General features: G+C 36.1%; 1 protein-coding gene across 1 annotated transcript in view; it reads left to right on the top strand.

The window, feature by feature from the left end:
* The window catches only part of LMBRD2 (LMBR1 domain containing 2), a 29,152-nt gene extending 3,948 nt beyond the window's left edge, over positions 1–25,204 (top strand). Inside the window, 18 exon segments of the mRNA XM_072859419.1 lie at positions 3,394–3,623; positions 4,066–4,145; positions 6,026–6,121; positions 6,888–7,055; positions 7,827–8,037; positions 12,367–12,441; positions 12,789–12,902; positions 13,497–13,680; positions 14,550–14,731; positions 15,522–15,565; positions 15,567–15,650; positions 15,865–15,970; positions 16,715–16,806; positions 18,564–18,673; positions 19,870–19,916; positions 21,735–21,837; positions 23,075–23,204; positions 25,108–25,204. Of these exon segments, the coding sequence (XP_072715520.1) occupies positions 3,450–3,623; positions 4,066–4,145; positions 6,026–6,121; positions 6,888–7,055; positions 7,827–8,037; positions 12,367–12,441; positions 12,789–12,902; positions 13,497–13,680; positions 14,550–14,731; positions 15,522–15,565; positions 15,567–15,650; positions 15,865–15,970; positions 16,715–16,806; positions 18,564–18,673; positions 19,870–19,916; positions 21,735–21,837; positions 23,075–23,204; positions 25,108–25,168 (2,061 nt within the window). The 5' untranslated portion in view covers positions 3,394–3,449 and the 3' untranslated portion in view covers positions 25,169–25,204.
* Positions 25,205–25,677: the final 473 nt, after the last annotated feature.

The following is a 25,677-nucleotide window of genomic DNA, read 5'->3' as shown; positions in this document are numbered from 1 at the left end:
AGTGGGTAAGCTGGGGAGAGCGTCAAGGGCAGCAATGAGAAGTCTACAGAAAGCGTGATATTAGACTGACTGTGAAGGGCTGAAGCACCAATTACATTAGTCTGCAAAATGAACAATCTGCTGATAAAACGCTTTCCTGCAAAGTTTGAAAAGAGTAAAACTGTGGTACAGTCTGATCTCGGATTTCTGATTAAAGGCGCATTGGAGTCCACTTTAGTGAGACCAAGGTACTTTCTTCACATATAGAAGTGTGGATTTTTTCATTCTCTGCTGTTTCATTTAGTAATTTGAGTATTTCTGTACCAGGCAGAGTAGTTAGTTCATTTGTAATGTAGATGATCATGAGAGTGGTTAGTCTTGAGGTTGGCAGGGTAATTTAATGCTGTTGATGGTAGGGAGTCTCAAAGGGAATTAAGTGTGAACTGAGCCCTTTATGGTGCTGGCAAAGAGTTATTAGCTGGGTTTGGACTCTAGAGGATTTCATGTCAGAATTTTGAAATGTATGTCCTGTATGGGGGTAACCAAACTTCCATTCACAAAATTAAAAACTTACTGATTTTGTCTATGTCTGAAACAAAGCAAGAAAATCCTAAGCTTACACAAGAGCATGTCCTTGTCTTTCATTAAGTTGCTCTTCCAGTGCCAGTGTTTCAGCTTTTGATCTTATTTCTAGTAATCCGTAGCTGCCTTACTCTCCAGAAACAGAGTATGCCAATAGATACTCTTCCCTTCAGAGTGAGAAATTTTGTTGCTTTTTGTCGTTGCTTAATAGGAGCATCTTCTAAGCAGTTGAAAGTTGTGCAGTACAAGAGGACTCTTCTGAAGTAGTTCATTGATCTCAGGAGAACATTATTTAGGGGTTCAGGAATTTCAGACAGTTGATATTAGAGAGCCATGTGCTAATAGTGTGAAGCCTGTCTAAATAAAATGAAGAAACAGAATTATGGATAAGGAACGTTCTTTGAGCTAACAACCAGGTTCAGAGGCAAATACTGCTTGCTACAGGAAGGCATGGGTTTATAGCCTCCATTAATATATTTTAAAGGTCTGATACAAATAATTCTAGTAGCGTGGGTCCCAAATACAACTCTCCTGTTAGGCAGGATTTAGTTCACAGTAAGAGCTCCTCTCACGCATTGCATTTCTCACCTTGTGGATTTTTTCCATTTAAGCTGTTCGTGCTGAGAACTAGTTTTAAGTGGTTTCTGTCTAAAAATTTTTAAATTTAATTTCAAAATCTGTATACATTATTTCAAAACAACTCTATTTGTCATGAGTTGCAGTCTTGTAAGAATTAGGCCTTTCATTTTGTATTTTGAGATTTAAATAGGAACCAGGTTAAGAACAGAAAAATGTAGTTTACTTTGATAACTGCGAAGTTGCTTTGGCTTTGAAAGTGAGTTAAGTTATGGTAGGATTCAATTCCCTCTCTATTTTAGCATACTAAGTACATGTTTATAATCTCTTTGGAAGTTCCCTCATGGTAGTAACTGGGTGCAGAATCTTGCGCAAAAATTTTTCACCTTCTGTTTTGCTAGCAGCTTTTTAGGTGTGACTGTAGTAAAAAATTGTATAGATATGACTAATGGAAGGTATGCTGTATAATTTTTTTTGTTTACACAGCATAAGGTGTGGCTATAATGGACACCCAAAGCTACATATGTCAGATAGTACTGCCTTAATAAAGTCAATATATAGTATTTCTTTTCCATTCTTTTTTTTGGTGGAATTTGCTACTATACTATCAATGCAAAAGTCTGTTTTCTGAGGAAACAAGAATGGTACAATAGACTAGACAAATACTTGCTTAGAATAAGTGATTGAGAAATAGGTTAGATATCCTGCTTTCATGACTTACAAATGATCTAGCCAAAATGTAGTACAGGCAGATAGTAAGGGGATGCTTTGACCTAACAATAATGCTAATAATTTGAGAAACACATTAGATGAAAGGCAGAAGATAAAAAGTAAGTGTGTGCATCTTTGATAAGAAACAACAAGGTAACTCAAGCTATTTTCAGAGTATAGGATGCTCTGTGTATAACAGCTGACGTGGAGTAAACAGACTGCTCTCACTATTTGGAAATTAAATATGAAAGTAGCAAAATGAGGGGAAACAAATCTGCGGGGAAAAAAATCACAGGGTAATTGTCCTGCATGTCCTCAAGGAAGACCTGGCATCACGAACTTGGGAATTTTTTAGTGGAAATAAGATAATTTTCACTGTTTGTGCCCTCATGCATAACATCTGCTTAAGCAGTGTACTGAGATTAGTAAAGGAAATGGTTCACTTTAACAAATTATGACGGGATTTAAAATTGATGGAAATTTTAGTAGTAGCATTTCTTCTAAATCTCTAAATTTCCAGTGAAAAGTGAAGACACTGAAAATACAACAGTGGGGAAGCCATAGCAAAAACTATTTCAGTTAAATCAAGCCAGCTAAAATGGTAATCTTGATGGAGAAGCAAGTCAACCTGAGCAGGTTGACTGCTTTAATAACTTTTTTTTTTTAATGTGTGAAGCGCCCGTGGTAAAATGGTGCTTATTGAAAAGGTCAGAAGCAGTTTAACTAATGATGTAACAAGTCAGTGAAATTTTCTGTAATAGATATGTGCAGCTTGCTGGCCCTTTGCATAATAACATGCCTGTATAAAGATGTGTGGACTTCCTAGGCATTTCTAGCAGTCCTGACTCTAACACAGAGTAACTAAACCCAGAAGGATGAGCAAAGCAAAAATATATCATGGCAAGAGTAATAATGAATGAATGGAGACCTTTGTTTCTCTGAAGAACAGAAGAGGGGTAGGAAGGTGAATTAGCTAGTATGTTGCCTCTTATTACATGAAATTTCAACCCTAAAAGAGGTACATACCAAGTAGACTAACATATACTTTGCTCTATTTTTTATGCTCTGTTAACTCTGAGTACAGAATTTAAATGCATAGTTGAGGAACGGTCCGTTAACAAAGCTTTCCAGAAACACTTAATTCAAACATTTAACCCTTTGTCCAAATTAGTTGATTTCTTCTAGAAGAAAAAAAAGAGCAGAATAGATTTTCTTTTGAAATTTATACTGGACTTAAAAGGTAGGCTTATAGTCTTACTCAAGGACAGAGATTTGACTTTTGGATCTATTGTATATCAAGAAGGTAAAGAGGAGTTGTCCTAATATGTTCCCAGAAATGACAAAATTGGAATGACATGATATTTTGATTTCTGCAGAGGACTTTAAAGCACCTTGCTGAAAATCCTGTTCTTCATCTGATCAGAGTTCTTGTCATGAAATAAGAAAAGTTTATTAATATGTTTAAAAATGTCTGTTAAACAACTCTTTTCTGCATAAATATCTTTCAGATATTTTAATGTAATTAAATGTCTTTTTGTCTTACAGTTCTGATCTGCTTTCTTAAGTGAGCTGCGCTGTGTGGCTGGGGTGAACTTTCAATAATGAGTGGTGCAGCGTTGGGCCTTGAGATAGTATTTGTGTTTTTTCTGGCCTTGTTCCTACTTCATCGGTATGGAGACTTCAAGAAACAGCATAGGCTGGTGATCATAGCAACATTATTGGCTTGGTATCTTTGCTTTCTTATTGTATTTATACTGCCTCTGGATGTCAGCACGGTAAGAAACTTGTGAGATTTTCTGCTTAGTTGCGTGAAATGTGTATGGGTTTTTTTAATCATAATTTCAGAAGACAATATCTTAAGCAACAAATAAATTTTCCAAATAGTTATCTTATTAAACTAAACACTTGTTAACTTTTTGCATGACACTGTCTGTTTATAATTAATTTTATTTTTTGTTGATCTCATCAGATAACAAATCAAATGTTTCAAAATTTCATTATTTGTTTATAGCAATTTTTTTATGTTTAGGCGACATAAAAACACTTCCAGTTTTTTACCTACTTATCCTGCAGATGGCATGTTGTTTTGAGGGTTTAGTAGTATAATTACTCCCAAATGTAAACCTGGAGGAAATGTCTTTAAAAATAGGACTTAGTATTTTTAAATAAATGTTGTACCTTTTTCTGGTCACTGATGTAAAATTAATTGTCTTTCAGACTATTTATAATCGGTGCAAACTTGCTGTTAACTCCAGCCCTGCAGAAAGTAATGGCTCTTACGTTACTCTTGCTCCAAGGTATCAGCTATATGTTTTCTTCATTAGACTATTTTTAAAGTATTTTATGATTTTCTTTTTTTAAATGATAGGAGCGTACTGTGTTTTTAAGACTAATAAACAAGTGTTATCTTTGTGATATGACATTTGAAGATTGTAAGCATACAGGAGGGTGACGGAAGACGTGAAGAAGAGTGCATCTGCATCTATTGGTAGTAATTTATACAGTAGTTCTAACTAATTACCTAAATATTCCTCTTTTGGTTTTTTAATTTCATGCTAGATTTCTTCTATTTTGTTGTTAAAGCAACAGAACTAAGCTTTTCAAGCAACCTTGGTTATCTATGAGGAGAGGCCTTGGTGAATGCTTACCTTTTCTTCACAATCTTAAAGACTTTAGATCTGAAAATCTGATTTTATACTTTAGGAATGAAATTAGGAGGCTTGTCTTATATGTAAGCAGCATATCTAATTGCTTATTATAATTGCATATATAGAGTAATTGGAGTTATCTGAAATGTGCTATATTCTACCAAAGTAACAATAGCCTCCTCACTGTCTTCTGGCAGAAAAGAAGTAATCCCTAAAACATGGGAAATGTAGGCGAATGTGGGCTCTTTCCATGGCTGCTTGTTCTTTAGCCTCCAGTGGCTATTTCCACATCTTGTTGATGTGTGCAGTGTAGTTATCTAAGACGATTAGTGCATTTAAGATGTCAGTTAATATGTCCATGCAATGTATTGCCAGTTTTATTGCCCCAAAGCAGAGGCTATCTGGATGTTGTATATCCGTGGAAGAACAGTAACATGCCGTTCTTAGTGGCACAACATTTTACCCTTTATTTAAGACCACTCAGTGTACGTTAATTAAACATAGTTAGGTAAACACACAATTTGAAAACTGTTCAATAGCCTTTCAATTTACCTGTAGTTTCAGAACATGCTGATAGATGTTATACTGTAGTATATGACTTGAGTATATCAAATAGAAATATCAACTTTAGTAACTGAGCAGATACTGTGTTGGTGCAGCTCAGATCTTAAAACTTGGAAACCTTTAGTCACACTACCTATCATTCTATAGTAATTTCATAGTTTTGAAAATATTTAGGTTGTGTACATAAAAACTCACAACTCAGGCTTAACTAGTTTGACCCTGGAAAACACCAATTATTTCTCAATAGATACTCCTATTAAATTGTCTGTATTGCCCCTTGACTCACCATTGCTTCATTACCCAGACAGGTGTGGGGAAAAAAAACCCAAAGTGTCTTAGTGTGGATGGGCACTTCACCTTTTCCTCTTCTTTTACTAAAAGGCTCTGATGGCTTGTCTGGTCTTCTGACGCAAACACTACCTGTCAGAAAAGTATTGGCTCAACAAGTCAAAGTTTATATAAGCCTCACTAAATCCAGCTGGGTGACAGAAGAAACAACTAACACACTTTTTTTAGCACTCAATGCTCTAGGTAGTAGAGCTAGGTGATGGGGTCCCTAGATATTTTTTAAAAACCTGCTGCACTAACTAAAGTTGGATGGTCTTCTGTCTACAGAAATGTTTTTTTCTTTGCATGAAGAAAGTACTTCCTGCCCAAAAAGAAAAATTGTAACTTTAAATTGCTTAATTGCTTATTTCTCTTTAGTCTCTAAGCTACTGTTTTTTTCTCTAAGAAAGCTGTCTTGTCCAGGTATGTTATTTGTGGTGAGGAGAATGATAAATATTTTTAAGTAGTGATTCAGTTTAATTTCTTCTGAGATGGTTGATGGTTGACTACTTACTCAAATAGTAGTATATTACTTCTATGTTATTTTCAAAGACCTGACTAGATAGGGAAATCTATAGAAAATGTTTTTTATACTCTTGGTCCTACAACTGAAAATAAGCTTCTTTACATTGTTACAGCAAGCAAAAATGTTTCAAACCATGGAGTTATATTCCAAATGGAATTATGCCAATTTTCTGGCGTGTTGTATATTGGACGTCGCAGTTTTTAACATGGTAAGTAAGGCAAAAGAATATGGTAAAGACTATGATATAGGTATAATTTCGAAGTGCAACATCTTAAGTCATAGCATACTCTTTAATAATATGTATCAGTATTCCACAGAGCTGTCTAATCATGTATTATTTGCTAGCAGTGAAATTTCTCTAATAATTACTGTACTAAATTGAGCATACATTTTTTTTTCTCCTTTTCAGGTGGCAGCTGTTTACTTTTGGTTCACTTTTATATTGAAACTGAGCAATTTACACATAGAGGTGTTTATGGATAGATTGTCTAAAAAAAAAAAATTAGTTTTAGGGAACAGGACACCAAAATAAATCCATGAATAAATAGAGTAATTTTTGACTAATATTGTAAATTGTTTGGTTTTATTGGATATACTTTATAAAGCTATGCATATAGCTACAGCAAACAGATTGTCTGTGCTTTTGGCTTAGATTGATGTGTGATTTCTGACCAACCTATCATCAAATAATTATTTTTGCAGCTCAGTCAAGAACATCAGGGTTGGTAGTGTGTTCTAGATTAACACAGATTTTTCATAGTAAAGCTAACTGTATTGTTTTTATCTGCAGCTTGTTTAAGGTTTGCCCTCAGACCAGTACATCTACAACAAAAACATAACTAGCTAATTTTGTTAGAAGCTTGGCTTGGGAGTCTTTAGCTTAAAGACCCCTGTCTCAGTATCCTGCCACTGCTAAACTTTTTTTTTTTTTTTGGTTGGCTGATGTGGTTTGGTTTTGTTTGCTTTCCTTCTAGGATTCTGCTACCTTTCATGCAGTCATATGCTAGATCAGGAGGGTTCTCCATTACTGGAAAGATTAAAACTGCATTGATTGAGAATGCAATCTATTATGGCACTTACTTGCTGATTTTTGGAGCATTTTTAATATATGTGGCTGTAAACCCAAACTTCAATTTACAATGGTAAGGATGATGTTGTAAGCACTTGCATGAGTTCTTACGAAATTGTCACGGGTAATCTCTTCTGTAGATGAAATAGGTCTTTTTTAAAAAACAATTTTAGTTGGTGTGATTTTTGCTAGGCAGTTGGAAAGTTTTGTTAACTTCGTTATAAAAAGGAATTTTTTGACTATTTATAGAAATTTGACTTTTGATTTTTCTGATTTTGATATGTACAGCAGAGGAATCCTCTTATATTTGTAATGGCATTTTTTTCTCCCTACAAATGCATTTGCAATGTTAGTGCAGAAACTTTCTCAGTGTTTTCAGAATAACATCTTTCAAAAAGTCTGTGTCAGTATTTCCTGTGTAGCACTTCTGTCTATTGTAGATTCTTCTTAAAGGCCATAAGGTAAGTTAAAATACTTGGTATTTATAACATTGCTAATGGTCTTCCATACTAGATACAGTAGTAAACACTGTCATGTGCCTAATTTTCAATAGGTTTGCTAAGTTCAGGTTGTTTCCAAAAGGAGTATACTCCTTTGAGGACAAACATTTTTGTCTTCACTCCAGAGAGGGAAGAAACACGGGGAGATACAGAAAAATCGGGGCAGCTTTGAATATGGCCAAGTAGCAGACTGGCCCTAGGCAAGAGTTACAGATGATGCCAAGTCTGTTCCTGTAAACTTGAAAGCCATATTGGTGCATAGATACTTCAGGGTTGCTTTCTTGCGGGTAGGGTAGGAGGATGTTGTTTTTCTTTTTTGTTTTTGCTATTGGTTTTTTCCTTAGGAACCAACTTCAGACTATTGGGATAGCCGCTGCAAACACCTGGGGTCTCTTTCTTCTTGTGTTGCTTTTGGGTTATGGTTTGGTGGAAATTCCCCGTTCTCACTGGAATGGGGCCAAGAGGGGTTATCTACTCATGAAGACCTATTTCAAAGCTGCCAAACTGATGACTGAAAAAGCAGATGCAGAGGAGAATTTAGAGGATATTATGGAGGTAAGTAACTAGTTTTCGCTATGAAATAAGTGAAGGTTGCTGTTAATCATCTCTGAATTTCCTAGTGTTGGGCACTTGTGGCAAGAAAATGTAAGTAGCAGGGACTTACTATGAAATATCAGTGAATTAAGAAAATCATCATAGTGTGCCACTTGATGACACTCGACCCTGTGTAAAAATCAAAAGAGAAATAGTCCCTGATGTGAAGAACTTGGCAGCTTGATAGCCATTTTTCTTGTCCCACTTGGTGGGTTGTGAGATGGGTGAATCTTTTTGATTCTCCGAGGGTTTGTGTACCGACAAAGGCCGATCTCCGCTCGGCAGAGCCACTTGGTCAGTAGAGTCACAACAATGACTCAGAGGAACAGTCTGACCAGCAACTTTATTAACTGGCGAATTCAACAAACGGACAAACTTAACGAACTGGCAAGCTCAACAAGCGAACAGAGGCAATTTGTCAATGGAGCTATTTTCTGGGCAGCCTGTCACAATTTATCCCAAACTTGCATATATTGGAAGAGTAGAGGAAGAGAGAAGCGAGAAAAGGAAAGGAGAAGAGAGGAGGAAAGAGAAAAAGTATCACCACCCTTCGATCCCGCAATGACGATGACAGACGTGGCAATCCTCCAGTGGTGGGCACGCGCGTGGTTCCCTGGAGGGCATCTTTTATATGCTAATATCCGCCTCCAGGTACTCCCCTTCAGAACTTACATGGTTCTTGCTCTAGAAAGTTCTCAGTCATCTGCGCAGGCACTGGGGGAGGGTGGTGGTCGCAAGCCCCTTCCTCAGATCAACTCTGTGTGACTTCTGGCCATATGTGGTGAGGTCTGTCGGAACCCGGAACCACGCATCCTCTGACGCGCTCTCCACATCCCACTCCCGCTCTCCCCCACCCTGTGCGTCGCCATGCAAATAGTGCCTTGCCTTGTCACAATGTTTGAGACATTAACTCTTTCAGTCTCTCACACCATTATTTGTTGGTTTTATTCTTTTATTGACCGTTCTCGATTGATATTGGTCACTAATGAATAATATTCCAGAGTGAACTTGAAAATATAGTGTACAATTTCACTAGTGTTCATGCAAATTGTGTATGTCTGCTTTTATGCTCTGCTCTCAGTTTATTTCTGGAATCTTGAGAAGAGTTTCCAAGTTGGATTTGCAGGACTGTGCTATGTGCCTTTTGAGAAGAGAATATATACATCATTGTTTTTTTCAGAGAGGTTTTCTTGAGACCATATTGTTATTTGTGAGTGAGCAATAGGCTCTAATGTAGTTCAAGAATGGAATGGAAATACAACCCATTAAATAGCTGTTCTCTGTTCTGCTGCTCCGATACTATGGCTTGGAAATAATACTTCTCAAGAGTTGTAAGGGAGGGTGGTAACTTCTTCTGTGATACGTCAACAGATTATATAAAATAATAGTAGAATCCTCATTCTTCAGTAATAGCATTTTGAAGAAATTGCTAAAAACATCTGAGTGGGACGTAACTACAAAACTTACTAGAAAATGACCAACAAAAACTTCGTTTACCAGGCTAGTACTTCGAGTAGAACAGAACAGACTAGACTATTTCAGTTGGAAGGGACCTACAATGATCATCTAGTCCAACTGCCTGACTGCTTCAGGGCTGACCAAAAGTTAAAGCAAATTATTAAGAGCCTGGAGAGGGAGGTGCTGATCTCTTCTCCCTGGTCTCCAGTGGTAGGATGTGTGGGATTGGTTCAGAGCTGCGCCAGGAGAGGTTTCAACTGGACATTAGGAAGCATTTCTTTACTGAGAGGGTGGTCAAACACTGGAATGGGCTTCCTAGAGAGGTGGTCGATGCTCCAAGCCTGTCAGTGTTTAAGAGGCATTTGGACAATGCCCTTAACAGCATGCTTTGACTTTTGGTCAGCCCTGAAGTGGTCAGGCAGTTGGACTAGATGATTGTTGTAGATCCCTTCCAACAGAAAATAATCTGTTCTGTTCTATTCTGTCCCCTTAAACGCAGCATACCTTGTGCCTCGGAGGCTCTTCCATGGCTCTTCCTCAAAATTTTGGCAGAGGCACCACTTCTGGAGCCAGATATTGATATCCTGGGCTTGCCTGTTTCTTCCAAAGTCTCCCCCCGTTAGTGGGAGGATTGAGGAAAACACTGCCTGTGCTCCTGAATTTTTTAGCATGCTTCCCAGGGCGCTGAAATCTCTTTTAATTGACCTCAGACTTTTTGTTGTGACATCATTAGTACCCACATGACAGAGCAGGAATGGGTGGTAGTCTGAAGGTTGTACTAAGCTCTTCAGTCTTGGGATGATTGGGATGTCTCTAATTCAAGCCCCAGGGAGGCAGCAAACTTCCCTGAAAAGAGGTCTTGTACTACATTATCCTTTAAGTCAGGTGGGGTGACTGACAGATTCTGAGGTTATGTCATACACAACTGTTGTGGTTTAAACCCAGTGAGCAACTAAGCACCACACAGCTGCTCGTTTACCCTTCCCCCCCCCCGTGGGATGGGGGCAAGAATCTGGGAAAAAAAAGTAAAACCCATGGGCTGACATAAAGCAAGTTTAATAGGACAGCAGAGGAAGAGAAAATAATAATAATGATAAAAATGTACAAAACAAGTGCTGCACAATGCAGTTGCTCACCACCCACTGACTCAGCCCATCCCCACTGCCCCCTGGCCAAGTCCCCCCAGTTTCTATACTGAGCATGACGTTGTGTGGTGTGGAATAGCCTTTTGGCCAGTTGGGGTCAGCTGTCCTGGCTGTGCCCCCTCCCAGCTTCTTGTGCACCTGGCAGAGCATGGGAAGCTGAGAAGTCCTTGACTAGTGTAAGCACTGCTTAGCAACAACTAAAATATCAGTGTGTTATTGACATTGTTCTCATCCTAAATCCAAAACACAGCACTATACCAGCTACTAGGAAGAAAATTAACTCTATCCCAGACAAAACCACAACAACAACATAAAATATACTATATTGTTAATGCATGATAAAACCTTGTTTCAAGGTTTGGCACTTCACTCCCCCCCACCCCCACCCCCCACTCCCTTTTTTTCCTTTCAGTCTAGAAACAGTTGCACTGTGCCTTAGAAATCGTGGCCAATATTTTATTTTCAAACTAGGTAGGAACACTGAAGTGTGTGAAAAATATTTACAAATTCTTAAGAATACCAGTGCTGACTCTGAGAACTTGATTGTAAATATTGCAAATTCCTGCTGTGTCGTGTCACAGAATTTTAGCTCTCACCTACTTTTGTTTAGGCTTTCATTTTCTTCTTTTATCAGAGATTCTGAAAACACAAGTAGTACTGGAGGATACTTCCCAATTTTTTATTTTTAATTTTTTTCCAGTCCAGTGCTCTACTTGACAGGGCTGAACATGTTAGGATTGACCCTTACAGACATTCTTGTGGGATTTTGTTTGTTTGTTTGTTTTTCATAATCCCACTACAAAATGAAAAATTCTTTGCACAGACTAGTGAGATCTCTTGTGATCATTCCGTCACGAGATTCAGCAGGAATCCAGAATTGCTGCTAGTCATCTGTTAGAACAACCTTTTATATGTTGAAGGACTGTCTATATCCATTTAGCCTCCCTTGTCATACTAAACAAATACAATTCTTCTGTCTGCTAATCATCCTATTTGACAAGATTTCTAAGCCTTTACAATTATTTCTGTCCTCCAGACTCTAGAACTTACATCTTTTTTTTAAAGTGCTGTTTGTAACAACAACAAAAAAGCATCAAAAGGTTATCTATGGATTGCCAGTAGGATGAAGAATAAAATCTAGTTCTCACTAAGCCTGATAAGCTGCTAGAGCCAGTTGTGACACAACTTAGCTAGCTGTTAGGTAGCATCTTTTTATTACTGATAAATGACAGATGGTCTCAGAAGTGAGCTATGTGGAGATAAATGTGAGGGCGATATAAAATGAAGTAGTGTAAAATGGTATTCATCAAGCTGCTTAAAGTAATAAAAGTGAAACTAAACCAGGTAAGATAGAAACGCCTCCTCTTTACCTACAACTAAAACAAGAAAGTATTTTCCATTTCAACATTCATGCTTAGAAACCAATCCTCCACATGTTCACAGAGTAATGTTTGCACACTGACATTATGAGGTTTTTAAAAAAATACATATATGTTATTTATAAATACTCCTTCAATTAACTTTTATTAGATGTCTAGTAAAGCTGTGGCTTTTAGGGGGTTCTGTTGTTTTTAAGCTCTGATGATTATCATTTCCACTGGGAGGGCTGGGACTCTTATCGGACCCTGTAAAATTTTTTAATCTATTTAACGTAATGGAACAACTCTTTATTTTTTTTCCTCAACAGGAAGTCCGTAAAGTAAGTGAGAGTATCAAGTATAACCACCCTTTGAGAAAATGTGTTGATACAATACTGAAAAAGGTAACAAATTGCTCATCTTCAGCCATGATTGTTCAATGGGGAGGGGGTCCTTCCTGCACCTACTGAATAGTTGTACGTTATTTTCTTTTCCCCTTAACATAAAACCTCTAATTGGCATCTTGTGAGTTTCTGACCAGACTTTGAGTTGAAATTCTTTGTGGAATGCTTTCTTATGATGTATGTAATCATCTGCTGTATTTTGACATACGTAGTATTTTAGAAAAAGAAAAATCTATGCTTAGAGTGAGCTTTTCAGTTGCATAGAATGCCCCAAACATTTACAAATAATTGACAAAGAGCAATTGCTACTCCTTCATCTATCAGTTAAGTTTCTCTTTTCTTTCCAGTGTCCTACTGAGTACCAGGAAAGAATGGGTAGGAACATGGACGATTATGAAGATTTTGATGAAAGACAGAACAGTTACCCAAGTGAAAAAAGTTTGGTCAAACTTCACAAGCAGGTATATTAATAAATGAGAGAATGCCTCACTTATGCTAATGTAATAAGAGTAAATGCTAGGCAAACAAAGATTTTCAATGCACTTTACCTGAATTGCTGAGTATAGTGGGTTTTGGATTGCTGCTTAACAGAAATGTTTATCAGTGAAAGAAAACATAAAGTTTAATATCCCAAGTTATGTCCACATCAAATTTCTGGATGTATAAAAAGTGTTCTTTTTGCATTATATCTTGACAGTGCTTTTAATTGTCTGTGTGTAAGCCTTGTAATGGCTGATCGACAGGGCATTCTAAAAAAGAAATTGTAGTAAAAGCTTGGTATTCACTAAGATGCAAAAATAAAGTGGTATGCTAGAAAAAGTAGGCTGTTATTGCTACAGATATATTGTGATGAAAGAATGGCAAAACTCAGGAATCATGTATGTAGCCCTCTTATGATTTATATATTTAGAGAATTAACTGCCTGCTTTTGTGAGTATACAGAATTAGTCTTCGCAATTCTGTAATGTAGACGTTTTTAAGGGTTTTTGCAAAGCTTTTCTCTCGTTTCTTGAAACAAATATGTTGTAACCATAATTTTTTGGAATTTATTACAGGTAATCTATTCGGTACAGAGACATCGTCGTACACAGGTCCAGTGGCAAATTCTTCTAGAACAAGCGTTTTACCTAGAAGATGTGGCAAAAAATGAAACCAGTGCAACTCGACAGTTTGTTCATACGTTTCATTCCCAGGAACCAGAGAATAAAATTATTCAGTATTTCTACACACCAACTGTTGGTAAGTTCTGTCATGCAGATTTTGGATATGTAAAGGAGTAACTGGTACCGTTTTGTAAAAAGAACCGATTGTTTTATGTAAAAAGTTCAGTTACAGTAGAGGGAAGTGAATGTGCATCTTAATGCATTTATGTAATGGAGTAGCCACCAGGTATTGATTTATGCTCTTGACCATAAGCTTAAATATTTTTACAAATTTAATAGCAGTTACATGTAGTATTGTAGTAGCAATAACAAACTTGGAAGCCTTAGAAGAAGAAAGAAAAATAGCAGCTTTACATTATTGGGTCATGGCTACCTTCTACATTTGTGGGATATTATTGAGGTGGCACCGCTCTTCCAATAAAGCAAAGAGGAAAGGACTCTTCCTCTGCACTGTACCAAACATTAGGACACGCGGCTGCTTGTGCATCTTTTTAGAAAGTGTCTTCTCCTAATCATGTTTTAACTTCTAATTTGTTGTGCACTAGCAATGAGTTATTTCCAGGGTAGGACAACATGATTTTATAGCCTAAGCTTTGTTTCTGAGAGAGTAACAGATGAACAAACAAAAAGTGGATCACCCGTAGTATCTGGGCCAAAAGTGAGGAGTTCTGTTCTACATCCCCCACCCCCCCAATCCATTTGCAAAATTTGCCTCTCAAATCCCACCCTGTTTTCCCCAGTTGTGCATATGATTCCTTAGGGCTGAGCCAGATCTCTAGGCATTGGAAAAGCTCTGAAATTAAGTGTGTGACCCCACAGATTCCAGCCTTGATTTTAAGGGTATGTGTGCAAGCAGTTCATAATGGTTTTTGTGAGGGAGTTCCATTTCTTGTTGTGTAATTTTCATTAACCCGTTCTGGATGTGCGTGTGTTTGTTTTTTCCAGAGTGGTACTGGGAATGTCTTCTACGACCATGGTTTTACAGGGTGCTTGCAGTTGTTCTGGCCACATTCTCTGTAATTGTTGTGTGGTCAGAGTGCACATTTTTCAGCACAAAACCAGTTTTATCATTATTTGCAGTTTTCATACAGCTGGCAGAAAAGACATATAATTATATATACATAGAGGTAAGTTTGAGATAATCACTTAAAAATCTTTTTAGATAAAATGTTATTACAATAATCTGCAGATTGATTTAAAAATAAGTCTCTAAATAATCTGTTAACTTTCAGAAGGTCTCTAAAATACATAATACCAAACTTTGTTTCTGTGGAGGGAGTCTGCCTTTTGCCACTTCTTACACCTCTCCATTACAGCGTGAAGGTGTGATCCAGTTGAGCTGAATATCATGTGTAGAGTAATTTGTGAAACATTAGCTTGGAGCTTAGGTGTTTAGACTTTGTGTCTAATCAGCCATATGTGTGACCTCTCTTTCCTAAATAGGAATTTGCTGCTGACCAGAAATCCAGTCCCAGGAGGTGTGGCTAGTATACGAGTGCACAAATTTATCAGTAAAGGAGCTGAGCTGAAAAATTCCAGTATACTAACAAAATAGGTTGAATTGAAAACACTTGTTTTGATCACTTTTTGTGGGAAGAAAATGTCAAGTCAGTCATAGTAATTATTGAGGCAATTCTACTAATTTCACTTACATAAGAAAAACAAGTAGAATAAATGTTTCTAGGGTCAGTTATGTTAGCTTATATGAAGTACAGAATGTTACAAGTATTGTTCTCAATTTAAACTAGTCAAAAAAACCCCTCCTGAAATTCTTCTCAGAGCTAGTGTTATTGTCCCATCTCAAAATAAAGAATTAAACTGCAGTCAACCTGTTGCATGAACAGACTATGTGCTGAATGCATTAAAACCTTTAGTAGAGTTCTGCGTTCAAACAACTTTTTTTTTCCCCCCCCTCAGATGGCCTGTTTTCTTACCATCTTTTTCCTAAGTATCTGTGTTTACTGTCTTCAGGATCCGTGTATTTAACTATTATTACTTAGCTTCACATCATCAGACAAATGAGTACAGTCTCCTTTTCAGTGGCATGTGAGTATGTGGCATATATTTTGCAGATTTTCTGTCAAGTAGTCAATTGAAAATGTCCATGAAACTTCCATTTATATTCTTTCATTTATAATCATATGGATATAAATCCTAATGATCTGTACATCATTATTCTGTGATATATCCAGTTATGATTTCTTAATATTTTTAGTGCAAGAAATTGTTTTAAATGCTGTTGCCTCTTGCATTTGTGCAGGTTATTTTGCCGTCTTACTCCACCATTATGCCTGGACTTTTTGGGCCTGACCCATATGGATGCAACAATGTCTCACAAAAACACTCAGCCAACTGCTTATACATCTGTAAGTACAGAAAATGTAGTTTTGAGGCTTCTGTATAGTTTGGAGAATAGGAAAAATATTTTTATCTACTTCTTATAGTAAGATTCAGATATTCAAATCTTTTCACTAGTATTAAACAGGGTAGAAATACTTACTTATAGTCCAGGAGTTTGGTAATCATTGCTAGCTACACAGCAGTCATCAATAGCTCAATTTTTCTGTTTTGGTCTCTTTATCCTAAGAAAGTAAATTATTATGCTGAAGAGTTCAGACTGTTCTTCACTTTGTAATAGCTTTAGCTGCCACTGGCTTTAGCGTATGGGGCATCTTTATGGATCGGGAGCAAACCTAACTTGCCACTGAAAACCAGTGAGTTTGGTTTTACTGAACAACTAATTTCTGTAGGACAGCAAGTCACATCTCCCTTTGTTGTTAGCAAGTAGATTCTTAGTGTTGTCCAGATTCCTTTCACAGCAGATGAAAAGATCCACCAGATTTGAACTGATTCTAGATCTGGTGAGACAACAAGATCTAGCATCTTAGACACCTCAAAGTGAATACACTGTTAGAGGTGGCCTTTATATCTGGGCATTCTGGGTCAACTGTCTGAATCAGATCTGTGATGATAATACTTACCTATGCTTCAGTAACTGTAAAGGATTGTGTTTGTGTGTTGTGGACTGAAAACAGTGAGATGGCACAATCTTTCCGGGTATATGTAGAATATATCTGATCAGAGCTTGTTCTTGTGGATTTTTTTTCCAGATAATGGGATCCATGAGAGTTCTGTCCTTCATTGCAGATGGATTCTATATATATTACCCAATGCTTGTTGTAATTCTCTGTATTGCCACATAAGTAATTTGCAAGACTGATCCTCCACGTTTCTTTACATTAATAATATTAGTTTCAGCAATCAGGAAGAGATTCACTTCTCTTCCAGCAGTTGAGTTGTGACATATTAATAAAAATGCTAAAACTAAAACAATAGATGGCTATTTATATATGTGAAATGTGTACATTTTAAGAATATCAATTGTATTAACTCATAACTGAGTTGTGAGTTGTTTTTCCCTATTAAACTTCATTCCTAGATTTTGGAGTCTGTTCTGTTCAAACTTTGGAGCCCACAAACATTTAGATTCTGCTATTTGAGATTAAAATTACCATGAGGAAGCTATGTTTTCAGCAAGGTTTTCTAATAAACTAAGAAGCATTAGCAGAAGCTTTAGGTAATGAACTAACAGACTCATAACAAATTTCTGATCAGTTGCCAGACTTCAGTTTGAAAGCATAGTGGTTTAAATCATTTGATCTTGTTTCCCTAAGGCACAATTTGTTGGAGGCTGGAACGGTAATTGCAGAAAATACTGTTACATGCTTGCTGTATCTTTACATTTCAAATGACCACTGTAAGGGATGGGATGCTTTTGATCTGACATTGCTCGGCTACATTTATGTTCGCTTCTTCAATTTTACATTACCATTCAGTCAGAAGCAACATATAGGTTTTGAGTCATGTAGAATGTAGTTAAATGCCTTGAATGTCCATTAATATCCTATGCACATCCACAGGTAGTAAGACAACAAGGATCCAGTCCTAGCTTTTTCCTGCTTACCTTTAGGCTAGGTGACAAGAGTGGTGGTGGGGGCAAAAAACCCCACAAAAAGCAAACAGGAAAGCTAATGACAAGAAAACGCTTTGCGCGACTTCTTGTCTGTGATGATCCTGGGTCTTGAATGCCATGGTGAAAAGGAAGAAAAGAAACTAAAGGAGAGGAAGCTGCTTTGCATGAACTTTAATGCCCTCTCAAAATTCAGATACATGTGAAACTGAATGTTTAATTAAAATCTATCAAGGAAATCTGTCTCCCTTGTTTAATCCAGCAGTCTTAAAGTTCAGATAGTATAGGAAAAAACTTTTCAGCATAAATATACGATGAAGCCAACTTTGAACACGATATTGATGTTCCAATTTGGAGAGAGGAAAACAATAACAAAACCAGCAGTTGTATTCTCTGGTGGGATGTTGAAAAGGTGAAAGTGGTTTCATGCTATCCAGTTCCAGGACTAGCTCAATCCTGGGCAAAAGATGGAGCTTATCTGACTGCTGTCTAATGGGTATCCAAAATGGCAGCCAGCATCCCTACAACTTAAGAGTATGCCACACATTTCTCCTGAGTAAAACCTGAGATGAAGGTGGTTTTCCTATGTTATTACTGTTTCAAAAACACAGAAAACATAATAGGCAGAATCTTTATAGTCATTTTTTCTGGCAAAGAAGAGTCAATGAGATATAGATATAAATTCTGTTATATCTGAGAACATTTCAAGCAATTGTCTTAAATCATTTGCACTACTCTCAGACTATAAACACTTTTATCTCACTACTTGAATAAGATTATTCCATCACTTTCAATTGGATTTAGGAACGTGTCACTGTTCTCAATTTTATGATTTCTCAGCTAGTATAATAATCTGTCTTTTCTTCTATGTTGCTTTTTTCTTTGAATTGTCCATAAATTTCTGAATAATTTGTTTTACATTTTGCAATGTAATATATCTAAACTATTCATTGTATATTGACAAAGGAAATTGCTTATCCTTCTGCTTTTACCAGTTTAGGAACTACTTGTTTGAATCTTTTGGGATTCCAGCAGTTCATGGGGGACAGTGAAATGACCTCCGATTTGACTGATGAAGGAAAAGAGCTAATCAGAAGAGGTAAGTTAGATCCTCTATCCTATTCTTCCCACAAAATATAATATACTGTTGCATTAAACTTGTCTGAAATGTTACACAAAAAAAAAGCATATAGCTTGTCAATATTTTGAAAATGGTACTGAGGCAGTCTACTGCACAAAATTCAATAGGCTTACAGCACTGTGGTTGCTATATAAACAGTGCTGGACTTCATTGACTTCCGAAGTATCAGCTTTACTCATCCAGTATCTGAAATTGAGATATTTCTAAATATTTTACAATTCAGTTAAGTGATGTTCCTCTGAAGTTATTACTGATCTAATAATACCTGAGCAGATGCTGAGACCTTGTGTAATCTGTCATAAAGGATAGTTAGCACTTAAATTGCCTTTATCATCAACAACCTCATTCTAATCTTTCTTTGTGTAAGTATGTTCATTGAGCTGTCCAAATTCTGTCATTTCCTTTAGGATTTTTTGCTGTTTCAACTAACTACTGTGCTTTATCACACAAAGCATGTTGTTCTGTAGAGCTGTAATTATCTGCTGTTTTGGAGAGCTTTTTAATTTTTTAAATGTTTTTATTGAAAGTGTTCCTTGAAAGTTGTTAAAAGCTGTTGTGGTTCTTGAGTGAAGGTTTAGAAATTAAAATCTCTGGATACAATGTTATATTATGCAATACTTTTATTCTCCTTTCATAGTTTATGAAAAACAAAACCAGCTAGATTTACTTATAGTAGTATATCTTTTTTGGAGAAGGGGGAGTGTCTCATTCCCTTAAACAAGAGGTTACTATTTCTTTGATACTGTGATGTTACACTTCCAGCTTAATAGCAGATACTGACACAAACTATTTGGGTCATACTTTGGGCCTCCTAGAACTTCAGCAAGATTTTGATTCAATAATGCTCAAGTTTTTTCTTAACATTATACTTTTCCCAACTATTTCTAAGAGTTTCTTTTTGCTTTGCCAACTGGTATCCAAATGTTATGCCTTGACCCAAGATATCATCATGATGAACTGATTTTAATGGGAAACTCCATAATGATAGGCAAGTAGCTTTGTCTTCTGTTTTTATTTAATTGTATGAGACATCTATTTCAATAAGAATCTTTGCTAGTTAACTTGGGAATTTAATTATGTTTGTTTAAAAAAAAAGTTGGCAATTATTTTTCTTGTATGTAGCTCAGACAATTTTTTTTAATTTTTATTTATAGAGAAAAGAAAACGACAAAGGCAGGAAGAAGGTGAAAACAGAAGAAGGGTATGAGATTGTTTTAGCTAATTATAATATTAAGATACTACAATATCTGGTAGGCTTTGCCATTGCTGTTTAATTCAGCATGGTCTGTTGCACAAGAAAATGAGTCTCCAATAATTGATGGAATCAGTTTAATCTTGCAGAATAGTCTTGGCTGGGGGGGAGGAATAATTTACATTTTAATTTTAAAGGATAATAGGGTGATTGTGGTCACACTACTTGGAAATTTTTGTTACTCAGTGTGCTGTGAGAAGGGTATATGCCAATAGTTGTAACAAGCATTAAAAAGGGTCCTGATTTCTAGGATGCAGAATAATCTGAAATGGCTCTTTGATCTGAAATCAATCTCTAATGTTGATACTGCTCTGCTTGAAATAACTGCAGTTGCAGTGTCATATTCACTGAAATGGGGACTGTATGCTCCTCCCAAACTTACCCATTGCTTTGTGTTCTCATTGGAAAATAATTGCACAGATTTTTTTTTTTTCCCAGAGCATGGAATTACATTTAAGATAGAATTAATACTGTTACCACTGAGTAACTGTGTGTTTGATTCAAATCCTACTTAAGTGCATACTGAATTGAAAGATTTGTGAAGGCCGTCAATCTGAATTAAAAAATAATTCAGGCAGCTTCATTTTAAGGAGCTTCAGTTAACTATAGCTTTAGTTTTTCATTAATTTATAACATTTGGAATTTAGTACAGGAAGTCACAATCAAAGAGATAAATCGAAAGGATGCATGCAAAAAATAAACTGACTAAGGGAAGGGAAAAATATTTTCTGCAGAAAGGCAAGATGATACTGGGACTAAAACCTCTTGGCTTTTCAAGCTCGTGGCTACTTCAGTTCTGGATGATAGTCAATACTGCATAGACCTTCTGATAGTCTCGCCCCCATCTCATAATTTTAGAATTTGAACTTGCTGTGAAACCAAATAATAGCAAATGCATGATGCATTTAGTATACACTGAAATGATCTGACACTAAGCAATAATTTTAGTTCAACAGCAAACTCCATTTCAGATGTTAGCTGTTTTTTGAGTTTGCGTTATATACTGTAGCACATTCATTCTTGAAACTTTTGGGGCTTTTGGGGCTTTACTGGATCATGATTACATGCTTGATCCTTCTGCAGCTCAGAACTGTAACATATGGCATAAATTAGCACAGTAACTTTGAATATACCAGTTCCTACCAGTCGATAATCTGGGAGCTAGATATGAAGCTGAAATATATTGAAGTTATTGGAGCAATTGGAAAAGTTTCTTCTGAGACATGAAGTTGTCTCCTAATAAAAGCATGAGACATTTTCTTCTTTAATATTTCATTATACTTCATACTAAAATGTTTACATACTAAAACTTGATGGAATGGAAACACAACAGAACAACAAGCTTAGTAAACCTGGTCTGTCCGAATGGGTTTTTTTGTGCTATCTGCATCTGGTTATTTTACCATTCTACCACTAGATGGAAGTAGAAATCAAAAAAAGCAACGCTCCCACCGTAACTTAGAGCAGTTGAGTGAACTTTGAGTGCAGATTTAATATGTAGTTTGTTTTCTGCAAGTCTTTTTTCTAAAGAACAGTTATGGTAATCGGTTTAGTGAAGGGACATATCTTGAGTTTAAAACAAAACAAAAATTCTTCCTACATCAAGATACGGAACAGGAACATTTTCAAAGTATTACTTCCATAGTCTGATGTGATTGGCCAATTAGCTCTAAATTGTGGGTCTGGAATATTTCTTCATGCTATGTATGCTTTTGTTGTGTTACTTTTTCCTCACTGCTTGTGTTTTCTTTTTTCTCTTTTTGCCAGGAATGGAAGGAGCGGTATGGAAATAGAGACGATTCCACTAGAAACAGAGTTGTCCACACAGACCAAAAAGAATCCAGCTTCTCAGAGACCAGTACCAATAGATGTGAGCTTTGTGGGTTTTGGAGGGAGTTTGGTTTGTTTTATTTTGTTTTAGTATCTTGTATGCACAACACTGGCTGTGTGAATAGCTTCAAATAGGTCCATTTTTGTCTTAGATGATATATTCCCTTCTGTGGCACAGTGCCATCTTGCCCATTAAAGACACCTGAAAAGAGTGCTGTATTTCTTCCCATCTTCAACACTTCAGCTAGTTGAGGTTGGAGATTCTGGCTAGTCTCAATTACTTGGTCTTCTTACGGGACATATAATGATTGCAATTAGAGTAGCAGTTGTCAACAAGGAGATTTTATTTAGCATTTGTCTTGAAGTTGGGAGTGTTAAATCTTAAAATTTACCTCTTCTAGTTGCAAATCAGCTCTCTCAGACTGCAATAATGGAATAGTCAAATAAATGACCAACAAATGTAAAGCCGATAACATATCATGGGAGCGTATACATGTTCATTTAGTAATGCCTGTTAGCAAAAAACCTTTTTGTGGATGCACTAAACTTCCAAAAAGTTTATTTGTCACAGTGTTAATGGTTTTTATGTATTTTATGCGCTGTTGTAAGCAACAACAAGTGAGAAATGAAACTGAAAAAAGAAGGAAAAAGGGGGAGGAGAAGGGAAGCTTTGAACATGCTTTTGAGACAACTCTGGTAGATTTCCCCCTCCTCCTTACAAAGTTGGAAACCCAGATTTTCAGTGGTAGACTAACTGAAACTATATGAAATTATATTTTAATGTTAACCATAAAAATATGTAGCATTCCAACACTAAAATTAGTCATAGGTGGCAGAGTCAACTGCAAAACGACTATATTTCATTAATTCATGAGAAGGCCTCTTTAAAAACAAACAAAACCAAACCAAAAAAACCTCCAGCTAGCTTAGTTAAAGTGGGAAGTTGGGAAGATGAACGGATGATTGATTGATTTAAAAGTAAAGTTTGCATATAACTTCCCATTTTCTTTGATTCTTTGCAAAGTAGATCTCATCCTACTTGAAGGGCAAAAGAAAAGTTGTAGTTACGTTGCTATGGAGACACAAAACCAAAATACTACAAAGTTGAGCATGTAGCCAGATTTGGCTTAATATTGAATCTGCTCTAAATAATCACATTTACACTTTGGATGAGATACTAGCAAATTATTATTCTGTTCTTTTAATTTTGATGTCTCCACAAACTCCAAGATATTCATAGAGCAAATGAGTGTCTTTCCTTCCTTTTATCTATTCAGCACTGTCAAAGTATACCCGATCAAATGGTAGGACTGAAAGAGACAGAATAGAACTCCTCCAAGATGCAGAACCTTTGGATTTTAATGCAGATTCAGTTAATGATGACCCTCTTGAATCAGACTCGGGAAGGTGAGGAATCTTCTGTGTTATTTACAATTAAAAGATACTAATGTCTTCTGACCTATGACAGCTGTATCAGATGGTTTCATAATAATAGTTTTGTAAACAAAATTTATCATCTCACCTAGCTCTTTTCCTTTCTTCCTTCTCCCCCATGATATGTCAATTGTTCTAAAACCAATTGAAACCTGAAGGTTTTTCAGTTTTTTAGAAATGTCTGAGTAAGGTTTGAGTTGAATATAATTTTGTATATTAGCATAATCTGAAAAATACTGCATATAAAAACAGAAAACTGGAGATTGACCTGCATGTGTACAATATAAGGTTTTCTCTAATTTCCTACAAGACTTTAGAAAGCTCACTTGATTTCCCTGTATAAAAACCATCATAAAGGACTGCAAGAAAGAAAACTGAGTATTACAGGACCAATAGTTGCAGGAATACCCCTGAGGATCAGATCTTGGAAATACTGGAGTAAATTAAAATCTGAATTTACTGAACAAAAAGTCCCAGACTGCACAGTGTAGCTCTGTCTATAATAGAGAATTCTGTGATTCTGTGGGTGTGACTGCAACACCAAATTTCCTTAGTTGTGAAACAGAGTATCTTATATAACAACTAAGCTCTGTTCGTATTTAAGAAACAAGTAATACATTTTATGGGTGCTTTTTTAATCTAGCTAGTTATGATGTAGAACCATTTAATGATAAATAATTTTAAATTCCCTTATATAAAGTTTACATTTTTTTTGGCTAAAACTAGCATACCCAATCCAATAAAAAATCATAAATGGTTTCAGTTGACTTATATCTATAATGTCAACAGATAAATGCCAGTTCAAAAACATGCAAAGAATGCTGTTAAATGACGCTGCCAGGTTTTACGGCTTGATTTAGCAATGTTAGTTTGTATCAACAACTAACTTGTCTGGTCTAATTGTCACCACATTTCAAAAGTTGGTTCTTTTTAAGCACAAGAGTTTAAAGAGGAACTAGCCTAGCAGTTCTGTCAGCTGTTGACTTCTGTACAGTGTGAAAGGGGTAATAGTCTACAAAAATAGGAATGTGCATATATAATTCTTTTGGAGGAAATACTTTTCAAGTACAGTATCTGAAGTCTTCTGGCACCTATACAAACTTTGCAGGGTGGAACATTCTGAACTTTTTCTTTAAAAAGAAGATCTGGAGCCACAGAGCGTAGTTGAGCTTTCCTCTAACCTGCATTTTATTTCATAGAGGTAGTAAATCAAGAATACTTGCATATGAAATTTCAATTCACTTAAAAATAGCTTATGTAACATTGATGTTTAAAACTATAGCTCCTGCAATAGTTACAAGCATTCTAGGACAGTAAGAGTGCTGGGGACACTAGGTTCTGGCTTTGTGTCTGTCCAGGTTTTGGTAAGTACTGCAGAATAGTAGTACATTGTGCTTGCATTGGAACTTATTTGTGCTTTTAAAATGCTTTTAAAATATATTTTACCAACAATTTTTGAAGCTTCTTTTTTCCCCACTAAGTATGCAGCCATTTGTTTTCATTATCTTTGATACTGTATTTCTCCTAGGAATACCCAATGAGATGTTCTGTTAACCATGCTGTTGTTTTGTTTTGTTTGTTCTTTTTAAAAAAAAAAGTTCTGTTCAGCAAAAACATTCAACTTCTTTCCTTCATATCAGGAAACAAAGTTATTTAAGACTCCCAGTATTCATATCACTGTTTTTCTTGGTCATATGAGATTTAATTTAATGACTGCCTATCAAATTCTTACGGGAACAGTAATTCGGAAGAACTTCAGATCTTATAATTCATTGAGAGTTAAGGAGTAAGAGTGCAGTGAGAGTTACATGATTTCATGGGTCTTTATTTTTCTGTTTCCTGTGATACTTTTTCATGTTTAAAATTGATTCTGCAGGTACCAGCCTGGTGGAAGATACCTGTCAATGTCTCGAAGCAAAATATTTGATGATGTCTAAACTCCTCAAAGCTAAATAAAATTCAGTGGAAATCTATTTCCTACTCATTGCTTGGAAAATACTGTATTTATGATATATCACTGAACCAGAAAAGACCATTTTTGTTTAAAAAAAGAATATGAAGGAACAACTATTTTGGAAATGCACCTGTATGATAACTTCACTACTTATGACAAGAATATGCTTCTTCTGTTGTAGATATTGTTGTGCATCAGTTGTGGGCTTTTGTGTCATGACCAAAAGGACAAAACTATTGATTAAGTTAATAGAGGGTAAACTTCATAAATATACCTAGGGCTCAACTTGAACTGCAACATTGTAAGTTTTAGGAAGAGGTTTTTTTGGAAGGAATCTTTTTGTATTTTAACAGATGCTGTGAGAGCATCCTAATGCATCCAAAGTGCAGTTATATCAATTACTATAGGAAACACTTTCTATAACGTTTCTATGTGAACTTTATGCCTAGTCCAAAATCTACGGAATTAAATTAAGGCTTCTTTTGGCTTCAG

This window comes from Ciconia boyciana, chromosome 4, assembly GCF_034638445.1.
Source record: "Ciconia boyciana chromosome 4, ASM3463844v1, whole genome shotgun sequence".
Classification (NCBI taxonomy): Eukaryota; Metazoa; Chordata; class Aves; order Ciconiiformes; family Ciconiidae; genus Ciconia; species Ciconia boyciana.
This window is presented reverse-complemented; position numbering and strand designations above follow the sequence as displayed.